The 18,763-nt window shown below is 48.9% G+C and overlaps 1 protein-coding gene across 4 annotated transcripts in view; it reads left to right on the plus strand.

The window, feature by feature from the left end:
• Positions 1–18,763, plus strand: part of PLXNA4 (plexin A4) — a 621,967-nt gene that overhangs the window by 514,946 nt on the left and 88,258 nt on the right. For all 4 annotated transcript variants that reach the window (XM_081879604.1, XM_081879605.1, XM_081879606.1 and 1 more), the window contains 4 exons: positions 8,218–8,314; positions 10,033–10,223; positions 14,817–14,968; positions 17,448–17,565. In XM_081879604.1, coding sequence (XP_081735730.1) covers positions 8,218–8,314; positions 10,033–10,223; positions 14,817–14,968; positions 17,448–17,565 — 558 coding nt within the window. The remainder of the gene's footprint in view (positions 1–8,217; positions 8,315–10,032; positions 10,224–14,816; positions 14,969–17,447; positions 17,566–18,763) is intronic.

The raw sequence follows: 18,763 nt of genomic DNA on the forward strand, positions 1-18,763 counted from the left end.
GTTCAGTCCACGTTTAAAAGTGAACTGATCCAACTCATTTCCCCTATACAGTGGTACCTCGGGTTAAGAACTTAATTCGTTCTGGAGGTCCGTACTTAACCTGACACTGTTCTTAACCTGAAGCACCACTTTAGCTAATGGGGCCTCCTGCTGCTGCCGCGCCGCCGGAGCACGATTTCTGTTCTTATCCTGAAGCAAAGTTCTTAACCCGAGGTACTATTTCTGGGTTAGCGGAGTCTGTAACCTGAAGCGTATGTAACCTGAGGCACCACTGTAATTATATGCAGATTGGAACACAGGGATCAATTGGATTATTGGTTGGTTGGCATCAGTCTGTCTCGGGAGACAACAGGGAAGTGCACCTTTGGGGACGAAGTCAAACTGTTGGAAGGCTACAGTGCTTGCTGTGGCTGTAGAGACCGATACAGGAGAGACATGTTTTGTTGCAGCTGGGGCAGAGCAAGGTGCCCGATTGTACTACTGCAGATGCACCACGGTGTTTCTTCTCTCTGTGCTCCTCCTTGCAGTCATTCCTCCTTTGGTCACTGCTGTGGATGCACAAACCTGTTTGTCTGTCTCCAGGCATTGCAGTCGTCTGCAAGGGATTCCCTGGCAGGGTTGATGTGCCCAGCCTCCATGCCACATTTGCAGACTTCTTTGTAATGCAGAGTTGGTCTGCCAACGGGCCTGGTGCCTGAAGGCAGCTCCCTGCAGAGGCAGTCCTTGGGGATCCTGCCATCTTCCATTCTGCGGACCTGACCAAGCCAGCGTAGAAGTCACTAGAGGTCATACCTTGTTAGACATTCAGGGCTACCCCTGCTCAGAAGCCAAGCTTGTTGATCAGCATGCAAGGCCATCTCTGCCATTAAGCAAAAGGCACTGGATCGATTGACTTTATTGCTCCAGCCCCAGAGCTTTGACAATATTCGCATGCTGCCATTAAGCAATACGATAAACAATAAAAGCCAAGCCCTTCTGAAGAGCAATAGACTCTTCTGACATAGCGCCAACCTTCCTAGTCATGCATTTAAACAGCATTTTCATGACAATCCTTCAGTTCAGAATCCGCAAGCAGGTTGGTGGCAGCTGTTTCAAACAGCATCAAGCAAGGCTGGCTCTGGGGTCCTAAACACATCTAACCCAGGGTCAGCTCCACAAGGTTAAGAGGGCAAAACAAACCATGTGCGTATCTGGGAGTAAGTCCTGCTGGCCTTGTTGACGTGTCCCTCTGAGCAGACGTGAAGAATTGCAGCGCACATGGCTTCTGGGGCAGTTTTATGGAGAGGGCTCCAGTGCTGTTACTGGCGATGGTCACTGCTGCTTTTGCAAACACACTCCCAGCTTTCCATCCCTGCAATTATTCAATTATACTGTGTGTGTTGCATTTGTAGGCATGGGGCAGTTCTGCCTCTCTGTCTCTTTCTCTCAACCACCTGCCATTGTTCACCTGCCCTTCATGCAGAAGGTCCTAGGTTCAGTTCTCAGCCTCTCCAGGTAGGGATTGGAGAGTCATCTACCTGGAATCCTGGAGATTTGCTGTCAATCAGTGCCTGGCAAATAGGACGAAATGGAGGCAGTGAGAGATTTTACTTTCTTGGGCTACATGATCACTGCAGATGGTAACAGCAGCCATGAAATTAAAAGACCCCTGCTTCTTGGGAGAAAAGCAATGACAAACCTAGACAACATCTTAAAAAGCAGAGACATCACCTTGCTGACAGAGGTTCGTATAGTTCAAGCTATGGTTTTCCTAGTAGTGATGTATGGAAGTGAGAGCTGGACCATAAAGAAGGCTGATCGCCAAAGAATGGATGCTTTTGAATTCTGGTGCTGGAGGAGACTCTTGAGAGTCCCATGGACTGCAAGAAGATCAAACCTCTCCATTCTGAAGGAAATCAGCCCTGAGTGCTCACTGGAAGGACAGATTCTGAAGCTGAGGCTCTAATACTTTGGCCACCTCATGAGAAGAGAAGACTCCCTGGAAAAGACCCTGATGTTGGGAAAGATGGAGGGCACAAGGAGAAGGGGACGACAGAGGACGAGATGGTTGGATAGTGTTCTCAAGGCTACCAGCATGAGTTTGACCAAACTGGGGGAGGCAGTGGAAGACAGGAATGCCTGGCGTGCTCTGGTCCATGAAGAGCCGGACACGACTAAACGACTAAACAACAACAACAAGTGCAGATAACCCTGAGCTAGTTGGGCCCCTGGTCTGACTCTGTATAAGGCACATCCCCATGTAGGTTTTGCTTTTTGAAGGGCTTCTGATTATATGTGAGTGTCGTGGCGCCCTGTGCCAGACGAAGGAGGCCTTTTCGCCCTTGGCACTTTGCGTCTGGAAGTGCACAATGAGCAACAGAAAGGCAGCCAGCGCTTTCTGTGGGGGGCCATGATGAGTAGGTAGCAAGCTGGCGATGTGGTGGGGACAATGAAGAAAGGGAGCAAGCAGACTTGTTCCTTCCCAGTTCTGAGAGAATGTATAATGAAGCCCCGCTCTCGGTGCTATTTGATCATGAACCAAGTGCAATTAAGCCAGCCTCTCTCTGTGCCTTTAAAGGAGGTGGATAATGTGCAGTAATCATGTGTGAATTAGCTGTTCCATAAGAATTGGGAAAATCCCAAGTGCACAGAAACAAAAAAAATCAATTTTATGCCACGTTCACTTTTCAGCAAGGTGGAAAGATCCTACGAAGTAACAGGGGCGAGCTTCTCTTACCCCTACCTGCCTCATTTATGGTTCTCCTGATCCAATGGAGGTACAGTGGTACCTTGGTTTAAGTACTTAATTCGTTCCAGAGGTCCGTTCTTAACCTGAAGCACCACTTTAGCTAATGGGGTCTCCTGCTGCCGCCATGTCGCCGGAGCACGATTTCTGTTCTCATCCTGAAGCAAAGTTCTTAACCCAAGGTACTATTTCTGAGTTAGCGGAGTCTGTAACCTGAAGCGTCTGTAACCTGAAGCATACGCAACCTGAAGAGTATGTAACCCAAGGTACCACTGTACTGAATTTTCTAAAGCCACCTTGGGGAACCTCAGCTTCACAGGCCTGGCTAGACCCAGTTTCACCCATGAAAACCTTTCTCAAAGCCATAACCATCTCCTCAGCTTCTGACGCCACATGCAGTGTGAGTTGTGGGCCGGGAATGAATGCGGCTCCTGAGGAACGACTGTGAACTTAACATGTACATAGCGTGAGCTCCTGATTGTCCTTTGCAATCAGGTCTCCCTGTTGGCACCGCTCATTATGACGTCAGTTGACTGACAGGTGAACTGTTGAAGGACTTGACCTGCCAGCTCATTCCAGCTCCCGACACCATATACGGAAATGATAGTGCTGCTAGGATAGCGGTTCTCAACCTGTGGGTCCCCAGATGTTGTTGGACTACAACTCCCATCATCCCTGAGCTCTGGCCTTGCTAGGTGGGGGTGATGGGAGTTGTAGTCCAACAACATCTGGGGACCCACTGGTTGAGAAAGGCTGTGTTTAGGATGATGGGCCCATATATGATGTCAAGTGTAAGGAAGGCAGTTGTGACCTGGTTGCAGGGACCGGCAGGGCTCCGAAGAGTGTGTGGTGAGGCAGGGGACCCGGGTAGTGACCCAGGAGAGGGGACAAGTGATTTATGGAGTTGGATATCACCATACATCCCATTCCCCCCCCCCCCCATGAGAGCACAGTGAGAATATTGAGTGCCATGCTCTTGCATGATTTTGGGGTGAGATCTTGTGTGGTTTTTTTGCATCTGCAATCTCGCATGGCACCCCAAAATATGTGTTTTGGGGTACCGTGACCCACCAAAGCACTTTTTCTGGGTTTGCAATTGCACGGGTCACATGACTCACACAGCAGTGCAGACCTGGGAGATGGCGATTTTGGGCCATGTTGCGTTGGAGGGTATTTGCCACCTTCAAGGCAGGAGGGAGAGCCAGGGCAGTCCTAGGTGGCAGGGCAGGGTTCCACTGTTGCCACTGTTGTGCCATTGGGCTCAGACATGTGGACAGCTGCCTAGAGGCTAGAAGGCTCTGTGTTCATCCAGAGCAGCATGGAAGCTGCTGTAAGCGTTTCTTTTGCCAGTGAAGGGTTAACTGTCAGACTTGTGCCTTCCTTATCTGGGATGGGATGGACACTTGGAGAAAATGGCTCTGTGGGCCAGATAAATTTGGCTCGTGGGATGTAGGTGGTTCTCCCTGCCTGTTTTTACAGGACAAAGATGGGATGTGTTTACTAAATGACTTTGAATTTGGCCTTTGTGGGTTTTTAAAAAAATATTTAACATGTTTTTCTGTTATTGTTTTTAATATAAATTTGGGCCTTCTTCGTTTAATAATTAGATATCATGTTGACTTGTTGGATGTGCTCAGTTTTTAAGTTTGCACAGAGAGTGCTTGGAATCGGGCATGGCAGAAATATAACAAAAGAGCGAGTGACGAACTGAAAAAGCCCCGTAGCATGTTCTGAAACAGCAAGGAATTTGAGTGAGTTGTTGGTGCAATGGAAAAGGCCTCCTCCGAGTTATCCTGGGAGACTTGGCGTATCTCTGTGGACACCCGAGACATTCCATCTGCACTCCCATGCGCTGCTCTGTGCATGCGCCTGCCTCAGCGCACGGAGTCATGCGGGCCTGCCGGTCTCTGCTTGTTGCCTGCTAGACAGATGTTATTCTTTTAATTAAGGGCACTGGTGGTAATAAAATCCCCATAGAATCCATGAAGGATTCATAGCCTTAAGCTCTGCTCGGGTTTACGCAGGAGTGTGGGATGCAGTCGAGGGGAACTGATGCTAAATCAAGTCGGGAGACATATGGACCCGGTTAAAGACCAGTCCCACTCCTCTCTTCCTCACATCATACTTTTGCCTTGGGTTAATTACTCATCTCTCGGCCTTGCAACATATTTTTTCCCCAGCTGCTACCTCCGAGGCTGTTTCTCTGGGCCCAGGGAGAGTGAAAACGGATGGCACGAGAGGCCAGCGCCACATTCTCTAGATACGCTTGCAGGGATTTATCACCCTATAACACCGGTCCTGAGAGACCTACATTGGCTCCCAGTATGTTTCCGAGCACAATTCAAAGTGTTGGTGCTGACCTTTAAAGCCCTAAATGGCCTCGGTCCAGTATAGCTGAAGGAGCATCTTTTCCCCCATTGTTCAGCCCGGGCACTGAGGTCCAGCGCCGAGGGCCTTCTGGCGGTTCCCTCCCTACGAGAAGTGAGGTTACAGTGAACCAGGCAGAGGGTCTTCTCGGTAGTGGCACCCGCCCTGTGGATCACTCTCCCATCAGATGTCAAGGAAATAAACAACTATCTGACTTTTAGAAGACATCTGAAGGCGGCCCTGTATGGGGAAATTTTTAATGTTTAATGCTCTATTGTGTTTTTAATATTCAGTTGGGAGCCTCTCAGAGTGGCTAGAGAAACCCAGACTGAAGGTCGGAGTATAAATAATAAATTATTATAAATTATTATTATCCTTAGCACCTTCTTTGGACCATAGAACACATCCACACCATACCTCATGCTTCCCCCGAAAGATGATATTTAGATCATAAACTCCCTGAGGCAGGGACTAGTACTTGAACTGAACTCCATCAGCAGACATTAGCAGGGGAAAATTTCTCCCTCCATATAACTATGCTATGGACCCCAGCTCCCATCAGCCTTGATCATTGGGCATGCTGTCTGAGGCTGATGGAAGTTGGAGTCCAGAAGTACTTGGGAGCCAGCAGGTTCCCCATCACTGTTGCAAAGGACCATGTACATTGATGGCACTGTATAAATAACTCATTGTTTATTTTATAATATGTATATTTTTTTTATTAAAATTGCCAGTGTAATTTATAATTAGATCTATCTAGCAAGCAAGCTCGGGACGCGGGTGGTGCTGTGGGTTAAAACACAGAGCCTAGGACTTGCCGATCAGAAGGTCAGCGGTTCAAATCCCCGCGATGGGGTGAGCTCCTGTTGCTTGGTCCCTGCTCCTGCCAACCTAGCAGTTCGAAAGCACGTCAAAGTGCAAATAGATAAATAGGTACCGCTCCGGCGGGAAGGTAAACGGCATTTCCGTGCGCTGTTCTGGTTCACCAGAAGCGGCTTAGTCAGGCTGGCCACATGACCTGGAAGCTGTACGCCGGCTCCATCGGCCACTAAAGCGAGACGAGCGCTGCAACCCCAGAGTCGGTCACGACTGGACCTAATGGTCAGGGTTACCTTTACCTTTACCTAGCAAGCAAGCTCACTAGCTCAGTTGGTTAGAGCTTGGTGCTGATTATGCCAAAGCTGCAGGTTCATTCCCCATATGAGACAGTTGCATGAAAAAGCTGTCTCCCCATTGCCTAGCTCATGGGTAGGCAAAGTAAGGCCCGGGGGCCGGATCCGGCCCAATCGCCTTCTAAATCTGGCCCACAGATAGTCCGGTATCAGCATGTTTTTACATGAGTAGAAGGTGTCCTTTTATTTAAAATGCATCTCTGGATTATTTGTGAGGCATAGGAATTCATTCATTCCCCCCCAAAAAAAGTATAGTCCGGCCCCCCACAAGGTTTGAGGGACAGTGGACTGGCCCCCTGCTGAAAAGTTTGCCGACCCCTGCTAGCTGCTTAACCTCTGAAGATGAGAGCATCCAGTGGGAGGACATCAAAGGAGACCAGAAATTTAGAACAGATTTGCAAGGAGGAAGGCAGTCCTTTGTGTACCTACGTTCCCAGGATTCCTGCATTGCAGGGGGTTGGACTAGATGTCCCTTGGAATCCCTTCCAACTCTACAGTTCTGTGATTCTCACAGTGTGCACCGGTCTCATCAAAATGCTCTTTCTGTGCATGAGGGAAACGAGTGCAGCAAACTCTACAGAGCATAGTTCTCTAGAAAGTGCACTTAACATCCATGGAAACCATGCTGGGGGGGAACCGGCGGGGTTGAGATGCTGTTCGCAAGGCCCCCGCCAATTGTCAGCTAATTGTGTTTGGTTTGCTCAAAGATAAATTGCGGTGTAACTCGGCATTCGCCGTAATGTAATGTGCAGAAATCACAGGGTACGTTTGGCCCTGCAATTGCATGCCGATTAGTAGACACAGAGCCTCGCCTCTGCCTGAGGCTTGGAGCTTTGGGTTTCTCCAAGCTATACTGTACCAAGCTTCCAGAGAATATTAGCTTTCGTTTTTTTAATAATAAATAAATAAATAAATAAATAAATAAATAAATAAATAAATAAAGTTTCCGATCGTCGTGGATGAGAAGATAAGCTATAGGTAGGAAAGCCTGATCAAATATCGAAAGGCAGAAGGCTGGCTGAAGGAGACAATTGGTGATCAGAAACTTGGGCATCAGTGCCCTTCAAAACACCTAGTTCCTCTCCACGTCAAGCAAAATTAAGGAGTGGAGAGCCAAACCATACTAATTTTCAAAAGATCTGCAGTGAACTGTGGTCATCCGAAAGCCGCAGTGTTACTGTACCCACTAGTCCCCATTGTTGTTGTTGTTGTTTAGTCGTTTAGTCGTATCCGCCTCTTCGTGACCCCCTGGACCAGAGCACGCCAGGCACTCCTGTCTTCCACTGCCTCCCGCAGTTTGGTCAAACTCATGCTGGTAGCTTTGAGAACGCTGTCCAACCATCTTGTCCTCTGTCGTCCCCTTCTCCTTGTGCCCTCCATCTTCCCCAACATCAGGGTCTTTTCCAGGGAGTCTTCTCTTCTCATGAGGTGGCCAAAGTATTGGAGCCTCAGCTTCAGGATCTGTCCTTCCAGTGAGCACTCAGGGCTGATTTCCTTCAGAATGGAGAGGTTTGATCTTCTTGCAGTCCATGGGACTCTCAGGAGTCTCCTCCAGCACCATAATTCAAAAGCATCCATTCTTCGGTGATCAGCCTTCTTTATGGTCCAGCTCTCACTTCCATACATCACTACTGGGAAAACCATAGCTTGAACTATACGGGCCTCTGTCGGCAAGGTTATGTCCCCATTAGTAACATTCAAAGAGAATTTGGTGGGGAAGGGGTCCCTTTAGAAGTGAAACACCTGAGGAATGTCAAGGGAAAGCAGGCTAGATGAAGTGATGAAAATCCTCATGATATTTCCATGTGTGTGTTAGAATCCGATCTCTCCCATGGCGTCGAGGGAGATACGTGCAAGAATTGCCACCACCGTTTCCAGTAGCCAGAGCAGCAGGTGTGATTTCTCTCCTTTCTTTCCTTCTCTCCCTCCGTACCTCCCTTCCCCTACTTTTAGTACACTTACGACGGGACGGAGATTAACAGCTTGCCAGTGGAGCTGACAGTCGTGTGGAATGGGGATTTCAACATTGACAACCCGGCGCAGAACAAAGGTAACGAATCATTTCGACTTGTCCTTGGAAGTGGTAACCTTAGCAACCGGCTGCATCACTCTGCACACTTCCTAACAAAGCACTCGACGCTTCCCTTCCCCGTCTGCTACAAGGCTTTATTTATGTTCTCTGCAAATTGCTAAAAAATAATAATAAAAAGTTGTTCTGTTTTTCTTCCCTTCTCTCTTTCTTGTTGAGCACCTGAAACAAATAAAGCTCCGCCTGCCCCCCCCCGAGCATTTTAAAGCCAAACTTTCTATTCTCCAAATCCTCTTGACTTGAGTAGCTCATTTCAGTGACTGTTGCCAACAGCTTAGTTTGGATCTGCCCAAGCTTTTTGGGTTTTCCCCCCCCTGCTGAAGCAGTTTGCAACTTCTTTTTTAAATACGACTCAAAATAATAACAAATAAGGCTCGGTCGCATTGCCCTCTTTCTGATTTCACACACTCCTTTCCTGGAGGCAGAAAATTTGATGTGGGATTTTGGGGGTGGCGGGAAATCAAAATTTGGGGTGTGTAGTGGCACACAGTTGTCAGCTGCTGTAAGGAGCCCTCTAGGTACAGTGAGTTCAGTCCCTCACCGTAAATTTTGCCCCCAAAATCACCAGCCAGTTTCACCAGGAAAGGTCCCCCCCCCCCACGACTCATCCTGTAGGCATTGCAGGTACCTATTTGGACTAGAGGACCCTTTGCATCCCTTCCAATCCTACAGTTCCATGATTCTTTGCACTGAGAAACTGGTACTTTCAACTGGTAATGGAAAGTCATTAGGGAGGAAGCCTTATGCACATCTTCGGTCAGAGAGTCCTCCCCTGTATCAGTGATGAGGTTAAGATTTAGGCTTTCAGAATCGATTTCCTAGCTGCTGGTGTCTTATACCTTCCATAGATAAGCTATGGAATTTGCGGACACAAGATGTGGTGCTGGTCACCAACTTTGGAAGAGCAGACAAATTCATATAAGGCTGTCAGTGTCAGTGGATACCTTCCACCTTCAGTATCAGAGGCGCTTCTTAATACCAGTCAGTGGTGTAGCATGGGTTGCCAATGCCCGGGGCAAGGCAAATATCCTTAGCATCACCTACCAATAGTGTGGAATAAAGGTGCGATAGCTTGTGACCTAACCGGAGTGGCAGCCGCAGTGCCCAATGACCATCCAGCAATTGAGCACTGCGGAAAACAGGATGGAGGATTGGTTAGGAGCGAGTACCTTTATAAAGCCCATGTGGAGGGCACCCTAGCAACCAGCCATTGCCCGTATCCACTCCTCAGTCCACCCATACAGTCATTTGGAGATTTTCTGAAGGAGGGGATGGCGCATTATTTTAAAATATATTTTTACTACTTCTGTTAATTTTCTTTTGAAATCTTGCACCCCAAAGAATTTTGCTCCCAGGGCAAGGGCCCCGTGGCCCCACTCACGCCATGCCACTGATGCCAGTTGTTGGGGAGCACCAGTGGGCGAGCGTCCTGCTTGTGGGCTGTCCCCAGCCATCTGGTTGCCCCCTAGTGGGAAACAGGACTCTTGACTAGATGAACCTTCCGGTCCGATCTAGCGGGACTCTTGCTGCATTGCTTGACTTGACCGCAGAAGGCTTATTGGCTGCTGCTCCTTTGCCGCAGTTCTGCAGGTCAAAGCACCTGAGAGGGCATATATGGGGTAAGGCGATCTCGTGGGTGAATGCCTCCTCAACAGGCTTGTGATTTCCTCTCCCAACAGTCCACCTGTACAAATGCGGGGCCATGCGAGACAGCTGCGGCCTGTGCCTGAAAGCAGACCCGGACTACGAGTGTGGCTGGTGCGAAGACCAGAACCGGTGCACCTTGAAGCACCATTGCCCCATCCTGGAGAACCGGTGGCTGGAGCTCTCTGGCGCTGGGGGCAAATGCACCAACCCCAAGATCACAGAAGTAAGTCATCCTGAAACTCCCTCTTCCATGCCCCATACGTGTCCAGACAAGATGAATTTTAACAGTGAGAAATGTAAAGTATTGCACTGGGGGGGGGGGGAATGAGAGGCACAAATACAAGATGGGTGACACCTGGCTTGAGAGCAGTACATGTGAAAAGGCTCTAGGAGTCTTGGTTGACCACAAACTTGACATGAGCCAACAGTGTGACGCGGCAGCTAAAAAAGCCAATGCAATTCTGGGCTGCATCAATAGGAGTATTGCATCTAGATCAAGGGAAGTAATAGTGCCACTGTATTCTGCTCTAGTCAGACCTCACCTGGAGTACTGTGTCCAGTTCTGGGCACCACAGTTCAAGAAGGACACTGACAAACTGGAACGTGTCCAGAGGAGGGCAACCAAAATGGTCAAAGGCCTGGAAACGATGCCTTATGAGGAACGGCTAAGGGAGCTGGGCATGTTTAGCCTGGAGAAGAGGAGGTTAAGGGGTGATATGATAGCCATGTTCAAATATGTAAAAGGATGTCACATAGAGGAGGGAGAAAGGTTGTTTTCTGCTGCTCCAGAGAAGCGGACACGGAGCAATGGCTCCAAAATACAAGAAAAAAGATTCCACCTAAACATTAGGAAGAACTTCCTGACAGTAAGAGCTGTTAGACAGTGGAATTTGCTGCCAAGGAGTGTGGTGGAGTCTCCTTCTTTGGAGGTCTTTAAGCAGAGGCTTGACAACCATATGTCAGGAGTGCTCTGGTGGTGTTTCCTGCTTGGCAGGGGGTTGGACTCGATGGCCCTTGTGGTCTCTTCCAACTCTATGATTCTATGATTCTATGATTCTATGATTCTATGATTCTACCCTTGTTTTCTGCACCCTGCCTAGCCATGAAAACCTATGATCAGTGGCGTAGCATGGGAAGGGGGTCACAGGAGCAGTCTCCCTGGGTGCTAAATTGTTAGGGGGCATAAAATTACAACCCCTGATGCTGCCTCAATACAGCTGTGTGCTTCTATTGCTGTGCTCTATTGAAAACGGCTTCTCTGTGCAAACCAGGAAGTGACCTCTCCAGGCAATGGAACGACTCTTTTTTTCTTAACTCTACGGCTGCAATCTTTTGGGTGACCCGCAACCCTTGCTATGCCACTGGCTATGATGGATGAGTAATAATCCACCAAATAGGATTCTCCTTCAGCCTTGCCACTCAACTGGAGATGCCAAGGACTGGGCCTGGGCTGTTCTGTATCCGAAACAGGAGCTTTGTTATTGAGCTTTGGTGTTCGGCCCCCCTCCCAGATTCAGCTTTTCTGCGCAGGCAGCTTCTTGAGGTGTGGTCCTGCTCTTCGATAGTGACTTGCTGTCATCTGGCTCATGCAGGATGTCCTAAAGAACAAGCCTACTATAAGGATGGTCCTTCTGCTTCCTTCTGGTTCTCTGATCCCAAGAACGATGGCCCCGCTTAGAAGTCGCTTGGGCTGTGCACAATTCCTTCTCAGATGCTGTAACTCAAGAAGGATGGCTCCTCACAGCTGTGAAAGTGAGCCCGGGAGACTGTGGTTTAACTGGAGCTGCTGTGCCAAACAGCTAGATCAAAGCGCTGCCTTATATCATCCCTGCTCCCACGTCACATGCAGTCCTCACCAGAGAGGATGCAGAAGTTCACAGGTTGCAAGAAGATTTGCCTTGGAAGCAGGAATGTCTCCAAAGAGCCTCTTTGAAGACTTGCCCAGACATTGGAGGGGGGAAGCAAGATCTTGGAGTGTGCTTTATTATTATTATTTTTTCCCAGATAAAATTTGCAATTTGTTTTTCTTGAAATGCATCACCACCAGGCGCCTAACAAGACATCGTTCTCCATTCTGCCCTGAGTCTGCCCTCTGCGGCGCTCTTTCCATTCCGCTGCAGTTCGCCATCTGCCCCAAACTATGCTACGTGTGGTGGAATTCTGTAACCTAATTTACATAATTAATTTTGTAACCTAATTTACACAATTAATTTTGTGAATTATCCCATTTAATTCAAGAGAAATGCAATTCAAATAGGGGAGGCTGAAAGCTGCAACCAAAGATAGCACCCATCATATTTGTTAGGTTGATTTTCGTTTTGGACAGGAGTTGAATAAGCGAACATTGACAATTTCTGCTCCTGTTTTCGGTTTCTTGCCAGAATTCTCTGACATTCCTAATCACCCCAGAACAGTGGTGTAGCGTGGGTTGTCAGCACCCGGGGCAAGGCAAGTAATTTGCGCCCCCTAACCCCTGGATTTTAGCACTTGAGTGCGAGCGCGCCCCCCCAGATGTTGCGGCCGGCCCCCTGCACCCCCCCCACGCTACGCCACTGGGGCTGGAGGCGAGCAAAGGAGCCAAGGACCCCCCCCCTTAAGGCTCAGCAGGAATTTATTAAATTTATTATTTGCGGAGCCCCCACGGGCCGAGGCAGCCGAAGCCCCCTCCCCTCGGGCGCCTCCCCGCCCCCTCCTCTCCTTGGGCGCTCCGAGGCGCTCCAGATCCGGGCTTGGCGAGCGCCTCTCCTCCCCCCGGCCTGGTCCGGGGGCTTCCAGCCACGCTCCGTCCTCGCCCGACCCTCCCCCCCACGGCTGAGACTTGCGCTGAGAGCCGGAGCCAGCGGCGCCCCCTTCCGCCGGGAGACCCTCGCCCGCCCGCCGGCTTCCTCTCGGAGGGTTTTGGGGAGCGCAGGGCGCAGCGAGGCCCCTCGGAGCTCTCCTCCCTCCCAGTCGGCAGAAGCAGCCGCTGCCTGTGGCTGGGCCGAGGGGATGGTGTCGGCGTCGGGGTGCGGAGGCTGCCCGTGCCCGGCCAGGCGTTGGTGGCGGCGTCGGCGCTGCTGCAGCGGCTGCTCCTCCTGCGAGCAGTGAGTGGAGCGCAGCTGCAGCGGCGGCAGCGGCGGGGGGCGCGTGCGCGCTAGGGCGCAAGGCTGGCGGTGGTGGCGGGGAGCCTGGCGGAGGAAGGAACTTGTCCCTTCCCTCTGGACTCGCGCCCCCCCAGATGCTGCGCCCGGTGCGGCCGGCACCCCTGGCACCCCCCACGCTACGCCACTGCCCCAGAATGATATACAGTCTTACCTTGAGCTACAGATGCTTCAGGTTGTGTTTTGTTGGGTTACGGACCTGCCAAAACCAGAAGTACTGGAACCGGGGGTCGCACATGTGCAGAAACGCTAAATCGTGCTTTATGCATGTGCAGAAGCACTAAATCGCAACCGCTGCAGGTTGCAAATGTGCATCCCACTCAGATCATGTTCACAACCCAAGCGTCCCCTGTAGAGTTGAAATCCCTGGTTAGACAGGTTTCCCAGGCTTTTCAAACATATAAAAACCTACAAAGTCTTTTTGAGCAGAGAACATGGCAAGTCAGGAAGAATTAATTTAAGGTTCTGGTCTAGGGGTTCAAGTGCAGGTGAGAGAAAAAGAATGCTCCTTGAAACCTTTGTAAAATATTATCCTATGATATATATTGTACATACACATTAAGGCTGCAGTCTTGTACATATTTGTGAGAATAAGTCCCCTTGGACTTGCTTTTGAGGAAACACATTGACAATCCATCAATAAGCCCGCAAGTGAGATTTGTTCACTTCCGGAGACTAAAAAAATATACCCTTGATTTTTGAGAGACACAATGAAAACCTTCCAAACGACCCTCATTGCTATGCATGTGAATTAATATGCAGGGAACTTCATGTATAACACTGGTGGGATCTGAACTGCCTGTGATTATCCAGGAAAGAGTCCTCAGCGTAATGGTGGAGATCTCAGCGAAAATGTCAACTTGGTGTGCAGAAAGCGCATCCCAAGTAAGGGATTATTAGAAAAGGGATAGAAAATTAAAAAGGCCAATATCATAATGCCTTAATAATAAATCTTATGGCATAGGCATATTTTGAAAACCAGTTGCACCCATTTCAAAAGCCTTTTATGGAACTAGAAGAGGTGAGGAAAAATAAAAGCTCACTTTTGAAGCTCACTTCCAGGGCTAGAATCATAGATTCGTAGAGTTGGAAGTGAGCCAAAGATCGTATTGTTAGCCCAGAAATGGAAACAAGAAGAAATTCTGAAGAAAGAAGAATGGCAGGCGAAATTAATGGACTATGCAGAATTGGACAAAATGACAGGAAGGATTTGAAACCTGCGGGACCAGAGATTTGCAGAAGATTGGAAGAAGTATATGAATTATTTGAAGAGCAACTGTAATCAACAAATTACGCTAGTAGGATTACAAGAAGTTTCGTAAGGAGAAATATATGAAGTGTTACAAAGTAGAAAAAGATAGAGTTATTGGTTATGAGTTTGAAATGTAATAGGGAAGATAAGAAATGCATACTAAGAGATTAGATTGGAAATTTTTCAGACAGGATTGATGGAAGTCAGAAAATTGAATAAGGTGTAAAGGTATGTTTAATTGCTGTTGAAAACGATATGTTAAAAAAACTATATATATATATATGGTGCAGAAAAGAGCAAACGAAACAATAAAGCTCTAACCACTGCACCACACTGACAAACAGCTGTGCCCCTTTGGTGGGGGTGTGGAACATGGCCTTGCCTTTCTTTTCACCTTGCTTTAACCAGTTTTTTCGTCTCCTAGATCAGCCCGGCCAGGGGACCTCGTGAAGGAGGGACCAGGGTGACCATCCGGGGAGAAAATTTGGGCTTGGAGTTCCGGGACATTGCATCGCATGTCAAAGTAGCTGGCGTGGAGTGCATCCCTTTAGTGGATGGATATATCCCAGCAGAGCAGTAAGTAAGGGCCTCAGGGTGAAAGATGCTTTATTAAGACCTTCTGCCCTGTTGTTAGGGCAGGAATGTTTACGCGAGACAACCTTGCTCTTTGTCCAACTTTCCTTGCCAGTCTCAGGTCACTGAGCCCTGAAATGCGGTGGAATAGATGGAAGGAGTGGGATGTTGTAGAGCATGAGTAGAGGACCTGTGACACTCCATTGTTGATGGACTACAACTCCCATGCTGGCTGATGGGACTTGGAGTCCAACCACATCCCTGAGAGACCTCTTCCATCCCTACAGACCCTCTTGGATGCTGAGATTGGCAGAGAGGGACCTCTTGGTAGTTCTTCCACCCTCAGAGGCTCGGTGTGGGTGGGTGGGTGGGTGGGTGGCCTGGGAAAGGGTCTTCTCTGTGGTGGCCCCTAAGCTGTGGGATTCCTTCTGCGCAGAGGTGCATCTGACACCTTCGTGCACAGCCTCCAGCAAATGCTGAAGACACACTTCTTTGCCTTGTCTTTTGACACTCGAGGTGTATGTTTTTAGGACCCACCTTATTTTTGTGATTGTAAGTTGTTTTAAGCAGTTTGTGCTTTCATGTTGTAACCCTTCCTGGGACCTTACGGTAGAGGGCAGGTAAATACCGTATTTTTTAGGAAGCACCGGACGATAAGACGCAACTCGTTTGGGGGGGAGGAAACAAGAAGAAAAGAATTCTGAACCCCAGAAGCCAGAACAGCAAGAGGGATCTGGCTTCTGGGATAGCCTTTTGCTGTTCTGGCTTCGGGGACAGCCTTTGAAGCCTCTGCAGGGCAGCGGGGTGAAGGCACCCCACTGCCCTGCGAAGGCTTTGCGCAGCCATCCCCAAGCTAGAACAGCGAGATGGAGGGCTGCGCAGCGCTCCGTCTCCCTGTTCTGGCTTTGGGCTTAGCCGCACAGCCTGCATTCGCTCCATAAGACGCACACACATTTCCCCTTACTTTTTAGAAGGGAAAAAGTGTGTCTTATAGAGCAAAAAATACGGTAATAATAGTAACAGCAACAACACCTGGAAAGCCAGAGGTTCCCTACACCTGTGCTACAGCCACCTCCCAGGCTCAGCAGAACAGAGAAAACATTACCTGCTCCTCGCAGGATTGTATATGACAGTAACTAATGCAGGTGTGGCTAGCCCTAATGATGCTGGACTCCAGTTCCCATCAGCCTTAGCCAGCATAGCCAATGGCGAAGGGTGATGGGAGTTGGAGCACTACAGGTTGCCCTACCTGGCTTTACAGGTAGTGCTGGTGTCCCTCACCTCTGCTTTGCATGACAAGTGAGGACAAACAACATTTCCCCAGGGGTGTGTGGGAGAAACTGGGTTTGTTTTGCATTCAAAGGCAAACTTACCTTACCTGCCCCAAAACAATGCACAAATCAGGGCACAGCTGCCCTTCAAAATTGTGCACTTCTCTAAATTTTGCAGCGCAGTTCTCCCGTTAGGTAGGATGTGGAAAAAATGCACACACTGGAGCAAAGTGGGTGTATATATAAGTGCATATATTAGTGGAAAATAGTAATATATTGATATGCATTATATTAGGGGGAAGTGCTTTGGGGGGAGGGAAATGTGCAGATGAGGGGGAAATTGCCCTGAAATGCTAATGAATTTTCATGAGGACTAAAAAGTGTTCTTTGCAAACTAATGTGGCAATGTTGAGAACTGAAGAGTGGGAATGGAGAGAAACCAAAGTCAATAGGTTCACTCCTCTCTGCTCTTTACCCGCCTGCTTGTAACTCAGCTCAGTAGACAATAGGCACCTGTAGCCTCTCTGTCCATCATCACCAAAAGAGGTTCTGTACTGGTGGGTCTCTGCTTGAGGCCAGTTGCAATGACACTAGCTTCCCCTGGAGCTGGCACAATATAGGAAAGAAGCCCTACAGCTGCCCACCCCTGGAATGACTTGAGCCTTGAGGAATACTTTTTAAGGAGAAGGGGTTTCCCCCAAATGGGATGTGGGATCTGTACCATTAGGGAAAAGGGATGCGGGTGGCGCTGTGGCTTAAACCACAGAGCCTAGGACTTGCCGATCAGAAGGTCGGTGGTTCTAATCCCCACGACGGGGTGAGCTCCCGTTGCTCGGTCCCTGCTCCTGCCAACCTAGCAATTTGAAAGCACGTCAAAGTGCAAGTAGATAAATAGGTACCGCTCCGGCGGGAAGGTAAACGGCGTTTCCGTGCGCTGCTCTGGTTTCGCCAGAAGCGGCTTAGTCATGCTGGCCACATGACCCGAAAGCTGTACGCTGGCTCCCTCGGCCAGTAAAGCGAGATGAGCACCGCAACCCCAGAGTCGGCCACGACTGGACCTAATGGTCAGGGGTCCCTTTACCTTTACCATTAGGCAAAGCCCATTCCTACCTGTCATCACCTACTTTGGCTCTAAGCCTTCCCCCACACAGCAGGACCCTTTCCAAGGACCACAGGGGCATCTCCTGACCCTTGAATCTCTTTCCTTCTAGAATAGTGTGCGAGATGGGCGAGGCCAAGCACAGCCAGCATGCTGGAAACGTGGACATCTGCGTGGCCGAGTGCAAGCCAGAGTTCATGGCCAAATCCTCCCAGTTCTATTACTTTACGGTAAGTCCATGAGCGAGACTCGGGAATTGAGGAGGAATGGGCAAGAGGTTTTGAGAATCCTGGAGGCTTCCAGAAATGCTCTTGAGTTTCATCCAAAGTGAAATTTTGAGGTGAGGTTGGAGGGTCATCTAAGCCCTACTCAGAGCAGACCCACTGAAATTTCTCCTTCTTCACCTTAAGGTCCCAGGGCCTTAACTCTGCCTGTTAACTTCCATGGGTTTACTCTACTCTGAGTAGGACTAGCATTGAATCTCAAACCTTGAAAGCCTTTGGCTTTTCCCAAAGAATCCTGGGAGCTGTAATTTGCACCTCACTGAACTACAACACCCTCACACCCTTAAACTACAGTTCCCAGAATTCTCTGGGGGAAGAAATGGGCTTTAAATGTGTGTTAAATGTGCTTTCAGCATACCATATGGGGTGGATGTGAACGTTCTCTCTGTTTCTGTCCTCCATGGGCCAAAACTCATAAGGGTAGTTAATTCGTATTACATTCATTCTTGAGCACCCATCCTCACTGTTTGATGGATCCCTCTAGTCCTATTTGCTTAACTTTATTTTTGGGTTTTGTCAGTCTTTTGTGAAAAGAAAAATGCAAATAGTTTCTAATAGCTGATTTCTCCCTCCACCCTTATCCTATTTTCGTTGTGAATATATCATCTGAAATTTGTAAAGGCAGCTGTGAATAATTAATAGACTATTGCAACTTATTACAAGCCTGCAAATGAGATGGATAATTATTATCAGTGTTATTATCATAACACCTCCAGACATTTAGAGGCTCTCTCCTGGGACAGGAGGTAGGGATGAACAGCAGGTGATGGGGATTTATAAAGAAATGCGAAAGGAAGCCCCAAGATGCTCGATCGCTCTTGACGGAAGGGCCTTGTAAGGTATGGAAGGATGACGGAATGGTAGCAGGCCCCCTAGTCTAGGGGAGATGTTGGCAATGTGGTACCCTCCCTGATGCTGATGGACTTCAGCTCCCATCCTCTCCTGACCATTGAATTAGCTAGCTGGGGCTGATGCGCACCAGAACTTCGGCACATACAATGGAGCTGAACGCTGAAAGATTCATCAATCATCATCATCATCATTTATTACGTATACCCTGTCGGTCTGGTTGGGCCTCCCCAGTCACTCTGGGCTGCTTCCAACAGAATATTAAATCATGATAAAGCATCAAACATTCAAAACT

Source organism: Podarcis erhardii (assembly GCF_964252035.2).
Source record: "Podarcis erhardii genome assembly, chromosome: 10".
Classification (NCBI taxonomy): Eukaryota; Metazoa; Chordata; class Lepidosauria; order Squamata; family Lacertidae; genus Podarcis; species Podarcis erhardii.